Below are 20594 nucleotides of genomic sequence, written 5' to 3' on the forward strand. Positions count from 1 at the left end.
AGCAGTGACCACCTGTGTGTAGCCAGCCCCACCGATTCTGTTGCACAAGCGGCACCCACCACGTGCGAAATGGAGATTGTGCGCTTCCAGGGGCAACCCAGAACATACGGAAATGGTTGTGTCGAATGAGGCAGGCTGGCAGAGCTCGCATAAGGGAGCTTTGCTGAGCTGCCCTGTTCCAGAAACTAGCATTGCTGCTTGTTTGGGGGCTTCTCATTCAGCCAGTTGATTTTATTCCAGATAACCAAAGGTTCTTACAATTTTGCCACAACTACAACAAAAAAGAGACAGTCACAGAAAGAGCAAGCCTCCCGAATCAGTTCATTGTGTGCACGATCTACAGCAACAGTTTTTGGGACCCTTGCTCTAATTGTTTTAGCAGCCACAGTGAAAAGCCTACTTGATTTGTTACATAAAGATCCTTATCTGCAAGTAGTTTACACATCTGCTCAGCCAAAGTTCTATCAGACATTCCTCCCAGCAAAGGTACAAGAAAACTTTTCCCCACATATACAAAGGTGTTGAAATATAGGAACACTTATATACCACCCATCTAGCTTCAGGGATTCTCCCCAGAAGCGCTAAAGCTCCACTGTGCAAGCAGTGGGTGCCACTAACGCAGTGGAGTTGGCGGGGCTGGCCACACGCAGAACGAAAGTGGCAGTGGGCGCTGCATACAGATGGGCAGCATTGGATACTGCCCACTGATGGCCAGTAGTGTAGTTCCTCAAGGCAGACCATGTCACATTAACATTGTATCATTATGTGTAATACCATATTCAAATATATATTACAGCTGTCCCTGCTTTTCATAGGCATTTTAAATCAATACTTATTTTTCTTAAGTGCATAGACTTCTAGCTTTACACTAGGTGGCACTAAAATATAAGAATAGTTTGTACACAGAAACCAACCCAGTATGAAATAGGATTTTCAGATAGGAGTACATTTTTCAATATTGGAAAAGTCACACCCCACACTCACATTTCAATCTAGTCAGGGCAGTAAATGTGGTGCCAGACTAGGATAAGGAGTGATTTTGCAGCCTTAATCGAGGGATTACCTGAGAAAGTTAACACTGCAGTTTTGTGAAATCGTTCTGAATATTGTTACATGGAAGAAGAGAGAGCTGAAATACTTTAGATCAGGAGTGGCATGTAGTTTAGGAGCTTCAGATGGTATAGAATGCCACAGCCGCTCTCCTGACGGATAGGGGAAGTGGGAGCATATTCACTCTGTTTGACAGTTCAGCAGCTACTGTAGTAGATTCCATATAGCATCTGTCTCAATTCAGATTATCATTTTTAAAGCCCTTCATGGAACTCCATTCCCTGTTCTCCCCCCCACCTCTGCCGAGATCTAGTTACGAGGCCTTGCTTAAAATCCCATCCACAACAAAAGTTAAAACAGTGATGGGAGAACAGGGCCTTCTTAACCGCCCCCCTTCCCTCCCCCCCCACCCGCGGTTACAGAACTCAGTTCCTAAGATGTGCACCAGCACATAGTTGTTGATATGCAAACATTTATTCCAGCAAGCTTTTCAAAGGCTTTCTTGGGGCAGAAATAAAGTCATGGTAATATTTTAATGCCATGACTTTACTACGGCTGATCTGCTGTTCTCTTTCTATATGTATTTTAGTGAGTTGCATGTGGTTTTAGCATTCTTTGTTATATATTTTTATGATGGTAACTATTTTGGTCTAGAAGGTGGCCGAAGCATTTCTTGAATTAATTATTTAGATACACTTCACCAAGATTTGTTTCTGCTCTAGATGCAGCATAAAGTCTCCCACTCTTTTTCATGGGCTTCATTTATCATCACTAGGCCTACTTTCCCCAGCACTCATAATTATTGTCTCTTCCCAAATGATCTGCTTGTGTGTAAAGTCCCTCTAAATGTTTATCAATGTAGGATCCAGCTATTATTTTCAGAGCATCATCCATAGAGCAAGGATTTTCTGGATGTTGCATTGCCATAGCGAGTATCTTGCTGTTAGTGCTCTGCATTTCTGTATAAGGCTTTAAACATTTTTTTAACACACAGGTTAGTCTAAGAACATGACTTATAAAATGTATGATAACCCATAATTATACCCAATTATCTTGGCATAATCCAAACAGTATGGACAAAGTAGAGAACTAAAGTGCCACTGAATGGCTACTAAATATCTTACTGAATTATGGTTTGTATTTAATAGTTTGTCAAGATTATCTTATCCCATATAGACTTTGAGGGTTCAGTCCTATGTCCATTTTTAATAATATCCTCAAATCTGATTTTCAACAGATAAATCCTAGCTATGATGTAACAGATATGCAAACATTTGACCCTCCTGTTGTAGATATTAGCTCCTCGTCTTCTGTTTCTCCAGTATCTCCGGTAAGTTTTTCAAGGGGAAATGATACACTCTGTATATAAACCAAGTATTGGTGGTAATACTTACTTTACCCAGAGCCATTAAAATACTGTATGCAAGCTAGGACTCTGTTGGCTAGCTGGCTTGCACAGCCTCTGTGCCTTTTAACTCAGGGGTGGGAAGCCTCAGGCCCGCAGGCCAAATCCTGCCCTCCTAGGAGCCAAATTCAGCCCACAGAGTTCCCCAGAAGACCATGCTTCCTTTCCCTCAACTGACAACTGCCTGCCAATTGTTTGGTGGTGTCCCTTCTTTTGTGCAGGTTTTTCCCATTCTAAAAGGTTGAATGCCTCTCCCAAGGCTTAGTGACCAGTAGTAAGAGCTTTAAGCTACAATATGCTGGCATTTTTTGTGTCCCTGCCCCCCGGTTTGCCTTTGGCCCTCCCCACCGCTGAAATGTGGCCCCCAAGAGTTTTTCCAAAACTGAATTTGGTTCCCGGGCTGAAACAAGCCCCCCACTCCTGCTTTAGCTTCAGCCTTTAGCTGTTAAGTTGTACCAAAACACTTTCCCTATGTTTTTCTTTGAATTGTTTTCATTCTCCACTATTCCAACATAGGTTGTGCTTCCCAGTAATCTTCAGATGTAAAAATATCCGCTTTTCAGACTCTGTAGAAATCATTGTGTCAGGCTATATATGTACCAACCGTCAGCTTTTTAACTAGTGTTGAATTCATTGTTTTTCTAGTGGTATGTTGTACTATACGTGGACCAAATTTCAACTGTCTTGTTCATATGGAAGAACCAAAGCAATGCTGTGTGAGTCAGTCAGTCCTAAGAATCTACATAAAGATACTAATAAATTCCACTTGCATTCTACAAGAATAAATATAGCTAGCTTGGACTTCCACGGGCCTACTTTCTGTCCCGTGTGTGATTTTGCTTGCTTGGTGCTAGAGTCTGTTGTGAAGTAACGTTAGGGCCACTTCATGGGTTACTACAGCCATTCAGGAACCACTTTCCTATGCCCACACACCACTGAAGTAATGTATGAAAGCCTGACATCATGTGGGTGGGGCTAATTGTTCAGGTTTTGCCTAGGAAGGACCCACATGATTAGCCTCACCGGTGCTGCACTTTTAGATGTGACCACAGCAGCATGGGATGAAGCCCAAATAAGTGGCTCCCATGCTGCTGTAGAAAACCTGGGGTGTCCAATTTTCAGACTTTTCTAGTGACTGAGAAGTCTTTGGCTATGTGGGCCAACCTTCCAGCTTTCTCAGTGATATGGAAATATTTCAACCCCTCATTTTGGGGCACATTTAATGCTCACCTTCTGAATGAGAGATGTACAAATGTCCCATTTTCAGACTTTGCTAGTTATCAGGGTGCCTTAGGTTATACTGATACATACCTTGAAAAGAATTCTAAGAAGGGAATTTTGCCCTTTCCATATCATGCATGCCCTTGGAAAACTCCTATACCTTATACAGGATAAATAGATTTTGTGAGAGGCTTTTCTCCTCCCAGTGAATTTTTTTTCTGGGACTCGAAATCACTTCAGGGTATGGCAAACATGAGAGATGTGTCATCTTCTTGACTGATCTGCCCTTACTACAGCTACTAGTTATCTATTTGAGAATAGCAACGTACTAGGCACTTATTCGTGGTCTCTGTGCATCACACATATAGGCTCTGCGACTGCATGGAGACTCATTCGGGAAACTTCCAAGCTGCAGAGTTTTGGGGCGGGAATCCCTCTCCCACCGCCTGTGGCATATATAGCGTGGGTTCCCACCTTCACCTCAGTTCCTTTTCGACCACCTTAGCGTTACTTCTTGGGGAACTTTTCAACATTCTGTCACGCTGCATTTCTCTCTTATCTAAAACCTCTTTTCTTCCTTTACCTTATTCGTCTTCTTGATCTCATAACGAGAGCGCAGAGAGAGAGAAAGAGAGTGTGTCAATTGTCGACAGTGTTGGAGAGCGTCGTCCGCCTCAGTGGTGATGTGTTTTTTCTGCTTCGGCATATGGCCCCGAAGCCTCCGTTCAGAAGATGCACGGCTTGTGGAAGTAAGGTGCCCTCTTCGGATGGCCACTCTTTGTGTCTTATTTGCTTGGGAGAAACCCACAAGGTTGAATCTTGCCACCACTGCCAATCGATATTGAACCAGGCTCGCAAGAATAGAGCTGATTGACTAAAAGTGATCCTGTGGCAACGGGCCCTTCAGGCGATTGACATGCCTAAGGCCCATACTCCCAGGGACCAGCCTGTCGTGGCCCCCTCCAGAAGTGTAGAGGCGGCTCCTGCAATTCAATCTTCTCCCCTGCTAACCACTGAGCCGGTTCAGGTAGATCCACCCACTCCGGGAAGGAGCCTGGCCGTATCCGTAGCAAAAAAGCTCTCAAAACAGGCGAAACGCCCTAAACCGGCGGTGGACGCACCGGAAAAGAAGAGGAAAAAGAAATCCTCCAAACAACAGAAAAAGGAGCGGGAGATCCAGGTCTCCAACACTACGTCTCAATGACATCCAGTCACCTCGGTATCAACCTACGTTTGCTTAGAATGGCTCAATCATTGGGCATTGAGGTACAACAACTCCACAATCCAGTATTTGATGCTGATCTGATCGATATTTTGTCCTTCCTCCAGCACCTCTACAGCAAAGGCCTGAAGTAGTCCATCAGAGGGTATGCTTCGGCGATTTCCACTATGCAGGGCAACATCGACAAGTGCCCTATCTTCAGCCACCCTTTATGCAAAACAATTCTTGCGGGGACTCAGAACTGTCCCCCCCCCCCCCCCGGTGAGAGTCTTCGTTCCTCAATGGGACCTGACCCTGGTACCCAACAGCCTCACATCGGTGCCATTTGAATCGCTCGTTACCGTGGACTTGAGGCTGCTCTCTTGGAAGGTCGCCTTCTTGGTAGCCATTACAACATCAAGGAGAGCAAGTGAACTCTCCGCATTATGAATAGACTCACTTTATACCATTTTTCACAAGAACAAGGTGGTCTTTTGGACAGACTTAGCATTCCTTACGAAGGTGGTCACGGACTTCCATGTGAATCAGCCAATCATCCTCCCTGCCTTCTTTCAATCTCCAACTTTTGATTTGGAAAGGCGGCTGCACACTCGAGAGGTCCGGAGAGCCCTGGCCTTTTATAGGTCTTGGACAGAGCCTTTCTGCAACTCGCAACGGCTCTTCCTCTGCTATGGAGGACACAACAAGGGCTCTCCAGTCTTCTCTCAGAGACTGGGCTCCTGGATAGTACACGCCATCCGACTGGCATACGAAGTCTCCAGGAAGGACTTACCGAACCAAATTCAGGCTCATTCGATGAGGGAAGCCTCAGCTTCCACAGCTTTTACAAGGGGTGTCTTCTTGTAAATGTAAGGCGGCTACCTGGTCTAAGCCTTCTACTTTCATAAAGCACTACAGATGGGACGTTTGAGCTTGAGCGGACTCTGCCTTTGGCAGGGGTGTGCTTTCGTCGGTACTACACTGAGACACTGACCCATCTCTGGTAAGTTAGCTAGTTACTCGCCCATATGTATGATGCACAGAGACCACAAAGAAGAAAGTCAGGTTGCTTACCTGTAACTGTAGTTCTTTGAGTCGTCATCTGTGCATTCACACAACCCTCCCACCGTCCCCACTTCTATGTCAACAGTCTGTTGGTACCGAGGTATTCTTCTTCTTGGTCCAGGACTCTTGCAGTCTCAAGGAACCAAGGGGAAGGCGGGAACCCATGCTATATATGCCACAGGTGGTGGGGGAGGGGTTCCCGCCAAAAAACTGCAGCTTGGAAGTTTCCTGAACGAGTCCATATGTTTTAATGTACAGATGACCACTCAAAGAACTACAGTTACAGGTAAGCAACCTGACTTTCTTCCTAAACAGTACTTTACCTTCTGATATTTGTGCCTCTATGTTGTTTAAAAACAATGGTATATTATTTTCAGAGTTCTTACTATGTGATCTCTTTAAACTGAAAATAATCACAAATAAATGCTGTTAAGATTTTTGTTCTTAACAAAGTGTTTTAATGTGCCATACAGTATATTTGAGCATCTCCTTTTAGGAGCACGCACCACCAGTGTCCAATTTGCTTCTCGCTTTATTGTGTTCCACTTTATAGTGCTCCATTGAACATGTATTAGCGATCACAAAATGGGCTCTAGTAATAAGTTGTGTGATGTACAGAACCAGAAAACAGAGAGTAAGTTAGAAATAACATGTTGAGCAGGTAGACAAATTTCAATCCCCATTCCATTCCAAAACTACAGAAGCTTATATGCCTACTACCCAGTCTTTATCTTTCCCTTCTTATATTGACTGTTTTACATAATTAAACACAAAACCACTTTGTTTTCTGAGTTATAAAAAAATTAAGTTGGGTTCATAACCTGTGAAAGTACTGCCAAAAAAACCAGGGCAAGAGCTGTTGGTGGCGGTCCTGGTGCAATGAACTATAAGTATCATAGAATAGTATAGAATAGTAGGGTTGGAAGGGGCCTACAAGGCCATCGAGTCCAACAGTAGAATCTGTTCCACTTTTCTGGACATGTCTCCTGAATTTTCTGTATACTGCAACTGTAGAGCATTTTCTTGACGAAACATGTCACTCTGAAAAGACAAGGAATAGTTCAATATTTATGTAGCAACAGCTTGTCCTAACATCACTTAATTCAGCCTTCCACCACCTGGTGCCCTCCAGATGTGTTGGACTACAACTCCCAGCATGCCCCAGCCAACCATGTAGTACAATACATCTGTAGTGCTCTAATTCCAACACTTATGCAAGCAGAGATTTAGAAAATGTGATCTGCAATGAAGCAATAATGGATGTCACTGTGTTCATTAACAGCCTTTGCCGGGTGCTTTGTGTGAAAGAGAAATTCCTTTGTGTCATTGCATTGGACGTAGACATGCTAGGTATTCTTTCTCTATTGTAATGTCATCTGATACTCATGGCTCCATCAGCAATTCCTTCCTTCCTCAACACATTTCCATCCCCCACCCCCCTTTTTAGATATTTCTGGGAATTTAAGCTGTGACCATCATTCTCATAGCTGATTCTGAGGGATGCATCAAATGCCTCACAGCCATCAGCCCACACATCCACTAACAACCGGTTCCTTCCTCTTCCTGTGGAAAAGCAGCATTCTCTGAGAGCTGTACCCTGAGGAATGTAGAAACAGCGGCAAGCCTTTCACACAGGAAATTACTACTCTAGCCCTCTTAGAAAGTGCTTCTGTCACTTGGACTGTCTGCCCATAATGAGCTTCCTGCTGACCTACAAGATGATTTACTACTGATCTAAATACCTTTGCCAGTCTGTAAGCATAACGGCAGCTAATGAAGCTGGCAATCAGCAGTTCTGTAAATCTGTAACTGCCCTTTTTAAAACTTGAATGTGGTTGGCACATGTATATTTGGCTGAGCATTTTCATGTTCCATCAAGTATGGTTGGATAGCAAATTGTGCATGCTTTACAATATGGAAAATATTGTTGCAAGTCACTGGACCGTGGACAAACAATTTTACTTTTTAAAAGATTTAAGTGGATCATTGTAATGTAAACATTTTTTGACGTCCTTAAAGCCTATAGCACAGACAGGTAACTCTAAGAAACTGAATGCTGAAGGCTTCAGTGAGTCCATCATCTTGGCACTTGGCGCACTGAAATGAATGGAGGTCACAGGGCAGCAGTGTTTGATGGATTGTGACCTAGAGCATTGCACTTGACTTATTTTTATAGTTAACTGTATTAGGCATCTGTAAGAGCCATTCTGCATGATCAAAGCATTCCCCATGCCTCTGCCCTACAGCTCATATATCCTTTTTTCAATGACAATAGCACAGTATCCTATCCATACATAATACGGGAAGGGGAGAAATAAACTTGTGGTTGCAGGATAGCTATGTGTCTATCCACCCCTCTTTTTTAAAACCTAAATAAATGTGCACTTCCATATAGGAGAGGAGAGTGCACAACCTCCAACGAATTAATAGTATAAAGATGAAGTAAGTAAAAAAAAAAAAAAAACCTGCAATAAAGTGGGAGTGAAAATTGTTCACTCATTATTATCTTCCTCTGATATGTGCACAAATTAATTCTAAACAGCAATTCTAACAGGAATGACTGTGCTGTCTGGAGACATGTATCACGTTTTTCCCGTGTATGTGTTCCAGACAAAGTTAAGTACTTCTTATAAAGTTGGTGAGAGGTCATTTTCTTTCATCCTATGGGTATGTGGGTGAGGAAACACTGACCCCCCACCTCCCTGTGATTCCTCCCCCCATCCCGCCCGCCACTTTGCCCCCAACCTGGCTCACTGCAGGGGTGTTTCTGGATGGAGGGCACCTAGCACCAACAATCTAAAGGCATTGTGCAGCTATTCTTCCTTATGGATTTTTTCTGGTAAGGAAAAAACAAACAAGAAGCGATGGGAAAGCATGGGAGGACTGCACATTTTAAATGACAACGTCTAGCCCTGTTATAAACTTCCATGGATGAAGCAGTGCAGTTGCGCAATTTAAAGCCCTTTCTTTCCAGGTACCATTAGTGATACATCATAATTAACTCAAGCTTGCAGTTTGAATTGATTGCTCTCTTACTATGAAGAAATAGTAAAGTGTTTTACTATGAAACCACAGTACCTTGGACCTTTTGAATCTTTTTTTTCTTTTTTTCTTTTTATAGTGTCTTGTACATTGTTCATGACTGAGCAGGGGTTGTATTTCCCCTGAAGGGCCAGGTATGTAGTCTGGGATGCTCTGGACGCTCGTGGCACAAGGAACCTTTCACAGCTAAAGCTGGTGTGTCGGTTACAACTTCCCCTGTGCTGAGAGAGCCTGACCAGTTATCTGCGCTCTACTAGTATCCGGTTTGGATTACTGCAAGGTTTGAAAACTGCAGTTAATACAAAACATGAGTAGGCAGCTAGACTACTCATGGGGACTGGGCATATGGAGCCCAGCTTACCAGTCTTAAGACAACTGCACTAGCTCCCGGTGCATTTCTGGGCCCTGTTCAAAGTGTTGGACCTTTTTTTGGTCGTCCTGCCATCAGAGTTGAGGTGGGATTTGCCCAGGCCTTTTAGATCCAGGTTTTATGTACAGTTTTTATCTGTCTGTGAGGAGTTATGGTGGTGTTTTAAAGTCTTTCTGCAGCTCTAGTTTCCTGTTACATTTTATATGATTGATTTTTGTGATTATGGTTTTTCTGTTTCACTTTTTGTTAGCCACTTCGGGAGGTGGCTGCCTGAAGAGCAGGGTGCAAATCCACTCTCTAAATAAATACATAGACAAGATTATTGTGGCTTTTTAAAAAAGTTATGTGCTGTGTTAATACAAGGGACAGATGAGACGGACGACCAGATAATCGTGCCTTGAAAATTGCTGCGATGATGGGGGAAGTCACAGCTGCAGAATTTCTTCATTCTGTCTAGCTATTAAAGGATCAAGGGTTGATAGTGACAAACCTAGCTATAGACTTCATAGAAGATGAGCTTGGAGGCATATGCCCCTAAAACAGAACCTGCATGCTTTGGAGCTGCCTGTCTCTGGCTTTGCTAGAAAGCAGTGTTTCTTTTTCAGAATTAACATTTTACGTTAATTAACAGTTTTTTTCTTGAGTCATTTCAATTGTAACTTTTTAAAAATTCAATATGAGCTGAATGCAGTTTCATATTCACTGTATAGTGTTGTAGTGGATGGTGGTCTTGGATGTTTACATACCAAGTTGTGAAATAACTTACATATTTTCTAGACTCAGCATCTGGTTCTTTGGCAGACTTCACACATGGTTGTTTTGGCAAAACTAGAATTGACTCATGTTGCCCAGTTGCATTCACTTCATTTTTAGGTTGTTTCCTTCTTAATTACTTTGTGGCAGATTTAATCTTATTTTCTACCCAATAGCAGATGAAGGGGAAGAAACAGATATTTCCCCCTGACGTTAGAGAGAGTTACATTTATCACTCTTTTGCTGTAGAGCAGTTTGGAAACTTGCAAACATTGTTTAAAATGTGAGACTGAAATGACGTTTACTGTTTGAACGAGAGTAAGGAGAAAAGAAAGGCATACAGTCACATCTTATGTTTACTCAGGAGTAAATCCCACTGAATTCAGTGGTGCTTGCTCTTGGGTAAGTATCAGGATTTCAGCCTTAGTTACATTCATGTTGGGTATGCATTACTTACAGGCTGCTTCTCTGGGGTGGGATATGCTTGCAGTCCTGGGAATACCTTAGTCTCACTACATGCAGAATTTTTTTTTTAAAAAATCACCCAATGCTTAAAGATTCAGCGCTAGGTAACTGTGTAAGCACACTGCCCCATCCCAACTCCTTTTCCATTGGCTGGAGTTTAAAAAAACTACTTTAGGCATGACCACCTGCTTGGGTTTGCCCAGTGGAGTTCCCCTCCCAGCTTCAAACCGGATATTTCCCCCTGCCATATCACAATATGCTTTTGAAAGCCCCCTCCATTCAAAAGTGCTTTTCAGGTAGCTTACCAATAGATGTGGTAAAAGAGAGCATGAAGCTGATTTATTGAGGTAGTTTACAAAAGTTAATACCAGTGCAGTTGGTTGAGACTTCTGGACATCTTTCTCACTGGCCAGGCATTGAGCCCCACTGAGGATACTTTTTTACTCTTGTAGTATCTTCAAAATACTGGGTGAATATAAAGTTTTACTAGCCTAACTACTTTCATTGGTGCCTACCACTGTGGAAGGAGGATAACTATTCCTTGAGCTATTTGTTCTGCCCCAGCAGCTGCAATTAACCATATGCTAGAGAGGTTTTGTAACATATTTAAAGTTTGGGTAGGTCTGTGATCAATACTTTATGGAATCCATTTAAATTTATTGTGGGAAGCATTTCCTTTACTTACTGTTCGCAGGCAGTTTGTTTAATTTCTGACCTGTTCTGTCCCTAGAAATGTCAGCTTGTCCATAACGTCAGCTCCTTTTGTAAAATGGCTGAAGCCTGGTTCAATATGGGTTACGCACAGAAGTCCAAACAAGTCCAAAGTCTGCTTGGGTGTGTGGAAACAGTTATTTAGCAATAGTTGTTTGGCTTTTTGAATCCCAGTTGTTGTATTTTAAAAGCATTGCTGTGGAGAATATTGTCTGCCATTTAGAGAGTGTGGGATAGGTGCCCAGTATTAAGCATACTTCAAATATCAAGCAGAGGAAGACCACAACAAAATACTTCTTCAAGGAAGTGCCTGTTCAGGCAGTGCAGGTGAACCACTTAGCTTGGAGGAGATTCAGTACTTATCAATTATCACTGTTAACAAATTAAAAACTCAGACAAGATGGTTTATTCATGTATGAATAAGCATGTTCTGAACATGAGGGGGGATATGGGGAAAGCAGCTGTGTCCTCCTGAGCTTCAGAGGCAAGGTAGGGAAGACAGAAAGTTAGTGGGGGGAAAAAGAGGTGTAAAGCTGGTTTTGGAGAAGCTACTTTTTCTAGAAATCCATCCCATTAAGGAGATGTGTAGTACTGCATCATCATTAAGAGGTTTCACTGCTAGATCTAGCTGTGAGGTGTTCCCTGAGATATGTACACACATGGTTTGAAGAAACTTGATGCAAATTAAACTTCACTCATTTTTTAAAGTTTTGCTTGTAAATAGTGGGAATGTTTCAGTGGTTTCAAGTTCATTGTCCTTCTCATTTTAAGGGCTTCCTGCTGCAGCTGTTTACAGAGATGTTGAAGACCAGCTTTCATTACATTTATTTCTTTACCCCGTAGAACTCATACTGTTATTTTTGGCACATGTGGTCTCCATAAGAATATTTGTAGTTTATGAAAGCACTTGTATACGCTCCTTCCTGCAGCGTTTATATTTAGAGTTGATTTCCTGGCAGGGAATTTCTCACCTTTGGGAGCCCAGAGCCTTTGATAATTTTAGTCTCTGGTAGTATACTCTTTTTTTGTTTTTCTTCCTTACCTGTTTTGCTGATAAAGTGAAAATTGAATCGTATTCCATTTGCATGCCTAGATGTGAATTAAATGTAGCATTCTTCCCTGACCTGGAGCTATCCATATATGTTGGACTACAACTCCCAGCATGCTGGCTGGGGGAATACTGGGATTTGTAGCCTAACACATCTGGAGGACACCAGGTTGGGGAAGACTGAAATACAGTATACAAAAAGATTATGGGAAATATCACTTAATATAAAATGGTAGGTTTTAAAATGAAAATTTTCTCAGAAGTTTACATAATAAAATACGTGGGCTGAAATCAATAGCTCCATGTTGCTTTAATGAACACGCAGTTCTTCGCTGAATTATTCTCTCCAATCCCACGCTTATTATGTAAGTATGTATGTATTTATTTATTACATTTACATGCTGCCTTTTTGCTCCTTAAGGAACCCAGGGCAGCGTACATAATCCTCCTCCTCCATTTTATCCTAACAACAACCCTGTGAGGTAGATTGGGCTGAGAGTCTGTGACTGGCCCAAAGTCACTCAGTGAGCTTCCATGGCTGAGTGGGGACTAGAACCCGAATCTCCCGACTTCCAGTCCAACACTCTAGCCACTATACAACACTGCTTCTCACTTGAAGCATATCCTGACACTGAAGGGGATGGGACAGGTCCTGTTCACACAGAACTTAATCTGAGCATCGTCTCAAATCCCCTGCAGTAGGCTGGGTTTTTTTTTCTTGCTTAAAAATGCTAAGCAGCAATAACTATGGCGTAATGAACAATGCTGGAAGCTTTCCTAAAGCCTCTTTGCAATAGCAAGTGCAACACTCATGGGGCTTTCTAAGCATGCAAGTACATGTTTTTGTCCCCAAACCCTAAATCTGTTTAAAACACCACAGACCCACTTATTGCTCCAAGTATGGCTGAGAGGCAGCTGCTATTTAATGCCATGGTTGTGTTGCATTTAAAACAGCTGTCATCCTTCATAAATAAATAAATAAAGCTTTATCGCAAGCACAGCTGCAAAGGCAGAAACTGAGGAGCCAGGCTTATTTCCCTCTGCCTGTGTTATAATGAAACCAAGTCACTGGGATTTTTTTTTCTTGTTCTGAAATAACCTAGAGCCCTCTAAATTCTTGGGTAGCTTTAGGTTAAATTAGTAAGAATAACAGTGAGCTATAAACATGTTGATTTCATTATTAAGGGGGAGATGGTAATCCTGTTAGTCTTGCTGCTTCCAGTTTGGGGGTCCCTGCATTGCCGCAGATTTACAACCCATTCCTAAGGCTTAAGCTGAAACAGCACATGTAGCGACTTCCACTGTTGCTGAAGCATAGTTATCTCCCTGGGAACCTTCCCAGGGATTACTTATTTATTTATTTGTTTACAATATTTATATACTGCTCCACATCAGAAGATTTCGAAGTGGTGAACAACATGGTAAAAGAATAAAACAACAGGTTAAAAGAGTTAAAACATTTTTTAAAAAGACAAACCCCAACGAAGTGGAATTTAATAAACCGCAGCTAGTCATGCAAGGAAGGCCTTTTGAAATAACGTCTTCAGGAAGCGCTGGAAGGAATACAATGTTGCCGCCTGCCTGACTTCTAAAGCCAGGGAATTCCACAGGAAGAGGGCCACCACACTGGAGGCTCTTTTCCTGGTGGGCTCCAACCAGGCCATGGGTCCATGTGGAAGCACCAGGAACATGCCCTCTGATGACCTCAGTGACCGGGCAGGTTGGTAAGGAAGGAGGTGCTCTCTCAGGTATCCTGGTCCCAAGTTGTTTAGGGCTTTGTACACTAGTACTAATACCTTAAACCTGTCCCGGTAGCGAATAGGCAGTCAGTGCAGTTCCCTCAGCAGAGGAGTTACACGCTGAAAAGGGGCAGCTCCCGACAACAGCCAAGCTGCTGCATTCTGCCCTAGCTCCAGCTTCCGGACCAGCTGTAAGGGCAGCCCCACATAGAGCGCATTGCAGTAATCCAGTCTTGAGGTTACTAATGCCTGTACCACTGTGGTCAAGCTATCCCTGTCCATGAGAGGCCATAGCTGGCGAACCAGCCAAAGCTGGTAAAAGGCACTCCAAGCCACCACGACCACCTGGGCCACCAGCGACAATGATGGATCTAGGAGGACCTGATCTTTCAGAGGGAGTGCAACCCCATCCCAGACAAAAGACCGGACCTTTCAGGGGGAGTGCAACCCCATCCAGAACAGGCAATGAGCCTATCTCCCAGGCCCGGGAACCACTCACCCACAGGGCTTCTGTCTTGCCAGGATTCAGCTTCAGTTTATTGGCCCTCATCCTGCCCATTACTGAGTCTAGGCACTGATTCAGGACTTGCACAACCTCTCCTGATTCAGATGTCATAGGGAGACAGAGCTGTGTGTCATCAGCATACTGATAGCATTTAGCTCCAAATCCCCTAATGACCACTCCCAGTGGCTTCATATAGATGTTAAACAACATTGGGGACAAGATGGTACCCTGCAGCACCCCATAGCTCAGTTGCCAAGGGGCTGAGGAATAGTCACCCAATGTTACTCTCTGAAATCAGCCCTGTAGGTAGGACTGGAACCACTGTAACACAGTGCCTCCAATACCCATCCCACGGAGTTGATCCAGGAAGATACCATATTCGATGGTATCAAAAGCCGATGAGAGATTGAGCTGAATTAACAGGGTTGCATTCCCCCTGTCCCTCTCTCGATAAAAGTCATCAGGACGACCAAGGCTGATTCAGTCCCGTAACCAGGACGAAACCCAGATTGAAATGGATGTAGATAATCAGTATCCTCCAAGAGTGCCTGTGGTTGGTCTGCCACGACCCTCTCAAGTACCTTCCCTAGAAAAGGGGTATTTGCAACTGGGCGGTAGTTGGCTAATACTGTTGAGTCCAGAGTGGGCTTCTTCAGGAGTGGCCCCACTATTGCCTCCTTAAGGACAGCAGGGACCACCCCTTCCCATAGGGAAGCATTTATCACTCCCTGGACCCAGTCATACCCCCTCAGCTAGCTTTTATTAGCCAGGAGGGACAGGGATCAAGAGGGCACATGGTCGGTCACATTATTGCAAGCATCTTGTCCACATCATCAGGCCTTAACAACTGGAACTGATCCCACAAAATCGGGCAGATGGTGGCATCAGACACCTCAACTGGTACTGCACTAACAATAGCATCAAGGTTGCTGCAGAGACGAGTGATTTTGTCCTCAAAGTGCGATGCAAAAAGGTCACAGCGGGTCCTCGACGGGGCCAGGGCCCCATTTACTGGGAAAGATGTTAACAACTGCCAGACCACCTGGAAGAGCTCTGCTGGACGGCTACTTGAGGATGCAATGGAGGCAGCAAAATAAACCTCCTTTGCTGCCCGCACTACCACGCAGTAGGCACGATTATGCACTCTAGAGCGTACTCGGTTGTCTTCACCGAGTCTTGCACCATTTGCACTCTAGGTCCCCCACCCTTGCAGGAGGAGAGTAACACCGTAAGTTCAAATCTCACCAGGAAATGGTCTGACCATGACAATGGGGTTACTTGGAGCCCCCCAATCTTCAGACTACCCATTTGGAGCAAAAACCAAATCAAGGGTGTGCCCTGCTTCATGTGTTGGGCCATTGACATACTGAGACAGCCCCATGGTTGTCACGGAGGCCATGAAATTCTGAGCTGGAACTCCGGAGACAGCCTCAGCATGGAAGTTGAAGTCGTGAAGGTGTTGTTCCTCCAACACCACACTCACAACTGCCTCCACCAGCTCAGTCAGGGAGGATGCTGGGAGGTAGGGTGGGCAGTACGCCAGCAGCACCAGGTGCAACCCCTCAAGGCCCGCCCTAAGGTGGAGTGGTCTCCTGGTGATAGAGATGGAAGTTCCATGAACCACGGCAACTCCCCCCGCTCAGCCCTCCAACCTGTGTTGGTGCTGCACTGAGTACCCAGAGCTCAGGTACTGGGCAGAGCTGAGTCAGGTTAACTCCACCCAGCTCACCCACCCAAGTCTCAGCAATACACGCCAGGTCAGCCGTGTCATCCATGATTAAATCATGAATGAGTGCGGTCTTATTGCAGACTGATCTGGCATTAAATAGCAGCACCGCAAGACAGGAGGGCACATATCCCTTCCCTGTCTTTTAGAAATAGCCTGGGTAGGTTTGTGCTAGCCTTGCAGCTCCTGTGGATTATTAAGGAGGGTAGAAAATAGGATAGGAGCTCTTAATTGAAAACTCTGCTTTGTAGTTCAGCAATAGAGGTGTGTTCAGTATTATGGCCTATCCCAAGATAGTATTGCTCAAAAGCTAAATGCCATTTAAAAGTCTGTGTAAGGTATTTAGGACACAGTCCACTAAGTGTTAGTGCTGTGCAGCTTCTAATAAGTTTGGTAGGGCATCTGTGAGAGAGTAAATACAATGTATATTGTAATAACTCTTTTCCGTAGCCACGTATGTTTTGCTCAGTGATACGTTCATGTCATATGTGCCCATTCAGTGTGGCCTGTCCTCTCATCCTTTGCAAAGTGCCGTGTACATAGATGGCTACAGTAGCTCTTAACTCTTCAAATACGTTAAAAGGAAGTAGCCATTTATATTTATATTGCTTTATCTACATAAATTGAATGTGGGTTCAACCAACAAAATAAAATACAGTTATTGTCATCCAATTCTGTGGTAATTTAGTAAAAGATCTGATTATCAAGTAAAATACAGGACTTACTCATCTCTCATTCTAAGGCAGCCACCACAAAGCTTCTTCATAAAATCAGTGCAATCAAATGTGCTAATTATGTCTGCAAGATCTTATAGTGCAGTCCTGTACGTGTCTACTCAGACGTAAGCCCCATTTGGTTCAATAGGACTTAATCCCAGGAAAATGTATATAGGATTGCAACCCTAGGTGGGTAAGTGAGAAGGGTCTCTGTTCCTGATCTTAAAAGTATGGGCAGGCCCATCACTCCCAATGAAAGAGAGACACTTCAAAGATTTCCCCCCTTTCCTTTTTCTTCTAACACCCCTCCACCTCCTCCAGTGACAGCTAGTACACGTAAATTTGTTTCTTTAAATTTCACTCCTTTCCCTTTTGGAGCATCTGTCAGTCTTACCAGCACCAGCTGCTGTATGTGGCATGGGAAATTGATGTTCAAGGGCATGCAGAACTAGTTGGGTGGGTCTTTGGAACCCAGCCCATGTGTGCTTGCTCATCACATGATAAGTCTGTATGTCAGAAGCCACCAGGACCATTAAACTTATCTGTGACAGCAAAAGAATACAAGTAAAATACTATTGGGAATTAGCAAAACAGTGAGTGGAAGAACAATTAATATGAATTATTCAAACAGAACTTGAAAAATGTAAGATGGGTAATTTATTTATTTTATTGAAAATATTTCTTGGCCTCCTTTCAGCGCAGAAGCCCTCACAAGGCGGCTTACAACAATAAAATACATAAAAACAATTAAAATAGATAATTTTAAGATAGAGTAAGATAGAGGTTAGGATAAAACTTTTATATATTTTTGTGAAAACAGGTGTAGAAGGGTAGCAACTGTAGTAATTACTTTCAGGTTTCCTTCTCCAAAGGGAAAAATTGATATTCATAGCTAAGAAAACTGAAGATTTTTAAGCTTATCATAAACATATTATCTGCTTTCCCTTTAAATGAAGGCAAAGGCAAGAACCCCTTTAGCCCGTCCTTTCCTACACCGAGATAGAGTGAACAATGAAGACTTGCTTCCTCCTCCTGCTTTATCCTCTCCAACAATGTCTAAAAGGAACTTGGTGGGTGAAAACAAATACGTTGTGCATACTGTGGATGAGACAGGCACCATGGACGAGCCTGTAGGCATTTCACCAATTCTGACTAATGCCTTAGAGCACATTGTGGAGCAACTAGACGTCTTGACTCTTGTAAGTGAATTCCCAACACCATCGTATCTAATGGATTGGCATTTCTAAACTGACCCCTTTTATTAAACAGTTTATTTCTTTTTCCAGTTTTCTTCTAATAAACGATACTGTTGTTTTGCGGGTGGGGGAGGATAAGGAAAGTCTATCTGTGTAGGAAGGGCTGCCCAAACGCTAGGCTTCTGTCCCAGACTGGAAATCCCCAGTTCAGCAATTATATATTTAAGGATTGATAGCCCATCCTTCAAAACTTTTATCAGGGTGGTTTATACGAAACGCAATCAGTCCATGAACTAACTCATTGGCCTGAGGCAAGCTTCACTCTCTCTGCCTCAGCCCTTCATCTGTAATGAATAGATAATAATACTATTTATAGAGTTGTAATCATTACCAAGACACTGTATGTGTATGCATTTGTATGCAACAAATTAAATTTGTTGCATATCATACTTCTGTATATATGCCTTTAGAGATTCTGAAGGAAGTGTAAGAAATTAGAAAGAAATGTCATCAATATTTTTTTTCATTCCCTATCACAGTAACATATTTGAGCCAAAACAGTCTCAAAAAAGAAGTGATCTTTCAAAAGAAAAAAAATTCATATCCCCACTGATAAAAATTGGTCCCCACCAATTTATCAGCTAAAGCCTTAGCTGATTGATCTATTGATTTAAAGCAAGCAACTTTGCATGTAAAGTACGTTGAGCACTTTTTAAAGTATGTCATGTGATCATTATAATTATCATCATTATTAAGAGAATTGTACCAATTCTAATTGTGTGTCTGAAATACAGAACATGCCTTATACAGCGTAGCCAGATCCAAAAGCTATTGCTTTAAACTTCTCAGTAATTCTCTTCATAAGAAATCATATTTAAGGTACTTCACGCTATAGGATATGTTTCAAAGTAGATACCATTGAAATGTTGTGTTCTGACACAAAGAAGTATATCAGAAATATGTGATTCTCATCTATCACATTTTGAAATTCTTTCAGCTAACAGTATTTATGGGCTCTAAAGAGCCCCGTGAACAAGCAGAAAGCACCTTCAAGTGTAACTGGGTGGGTGTCACTCACGCTCTCCTAAGCTGCAGCCTCCATGGTATACCACTTATAGTGCCTGCATTTGTTGAGGAGCTGCAGCAGGAATGGAAGCAGGGATCTGAAAAAGCCCTAGTGTGTGTGTAGAGCACCCACATATGGTTCTTTGGATATCAGGGTTTTGGGACCTCAGCTTTTTAAAGGGAAATTTTCAACGTTTTCATTTCCAGAGTTATCTTTTGTAAAAGAACATAGATGTAGATCCCTGGAGGATTTATTCGCCATATCAATAGCCCTATAGCTGCCATACAGGGATACTCTGCCAGAGCAAATATTTAGGATTGGCGTTCCAGACTTCAGAGCTCTTCTCTAGTGCTATATTTTTGACACTGTGAATATGATGTGTCAGATTTATGAATATTATGTGTCAAAAGCACAAGCAAAAATATCGAGATTTATGGCATAGCAAGAAAGATTCTTCCAAGAAGTAAATTTTCATAAATTTTCAGTGAATTACTAAGCCATTTCTCAACGGCAGAATATCTGAATCAAATCTTGCAGCTTTCTGATGTTCTGAATGTATTAAGAGCAATTATTTTTCAAATAAAATGCTGTATATTTAGCTGGTCATCAGTACTAAGTGTTTGTTGTCCTGTCCTTCTAACAGACTGTCTCAATCTTGGAGCAGCGCCTGACTTTGACTGAAGATAAACTGAAAGAGTGCTTAGAGAACCAAGAGAAAATGTTACTTTCTGTTAGACAATGAGAATAAACAATACAAATGCGGGTGAACATTTTTTTAATACATCCTCAGGGAAATGAAAAGTGGCAGTCCTGACATGAAGCAAAAAAAAGTGTCTCGTGTTTGTAAGAGATTTTCTAAAGATATTTTGAACGTGTATTATTTTTGTCATTTTATTAAATACATATAGATTTTTCTGAATATCCTGTCTACCTATCTGTGTTCTGCTACAGAGTTCTTGAAAGGTTATTATGTGGAACATTGACCCTGACTCTTATGTGCTCAAACTTCCACATCAGGTGATTGAGGTGTTGGAGAAGAAGTACATAAATTATTATGAACAGATGAATAATAAGTGTATAGCATCAATGAAAAGGACTTTGGGCTAGAGAGAGAGGAGTTTTCCTGGAAAGGCTATAGGAAGTATATGGAAATCATGCTGGAAACCTGAATTATCATCAGTTGGTTTATCAATAGCCTTAAGGGCTAGAAATTAGTTTTTGATTTCTTTTTAGAAATCTGAAATTCCTTACATATGCCACCAGATTCTGCATATTACATCCATGCAAGTTGCTAGACATTTTTTGTTTGTTTGTC

At 42.6% G+C, this 20594-nt stretch overlaps 1 protein-coding gene across 33 annotated transcripts in view; it reads left to right on the forward strand.

Annotated features, from left to right (window-relative positions):
- Positions 1-20594, forward strand: part of POC1B (POC1 centriolar protein B) — a 124486-nt gene that overhangs the window by 48676 nt on the left and 55216 nt on the right. For 14 of the 33 annotated variants that reach the window (XM_084810322.1, XM_084810321.1, XM_084810328.1 and 11 more), the window contains exons 10-12: positions 2288-2380; positions 17974-18216; positions 19923-20590. In XM_084810322.1, coding sequence (XP_084666448.1) covers positions 2288-2380; positions 17974-18216; positions 19923-20021 — 435 coding nt within the window. In that variant the 3' untranslated portion in view covers positions 20022-20590. The other 19 variants (XM_084810336.1, XM_084810329.1, XM_084810318.1 and 16 more) reach the window with 9 other exon arrangements.

The sequence above is a fragment of the Heloderma suspectum genome, chromosome 7 (assembly GCF_057233095.1).
Source record: "Heloderma suspectum isolate Gila_16-S chromosome 7, 16-S_ref, whole genome shotgun sequence".
Lineage (NCBI taxonomy): Eukaryota > Metazoa > Chordata > Lepidosauria > Squamata > Helodermatidae > Heloderma > Heloderma suspectum.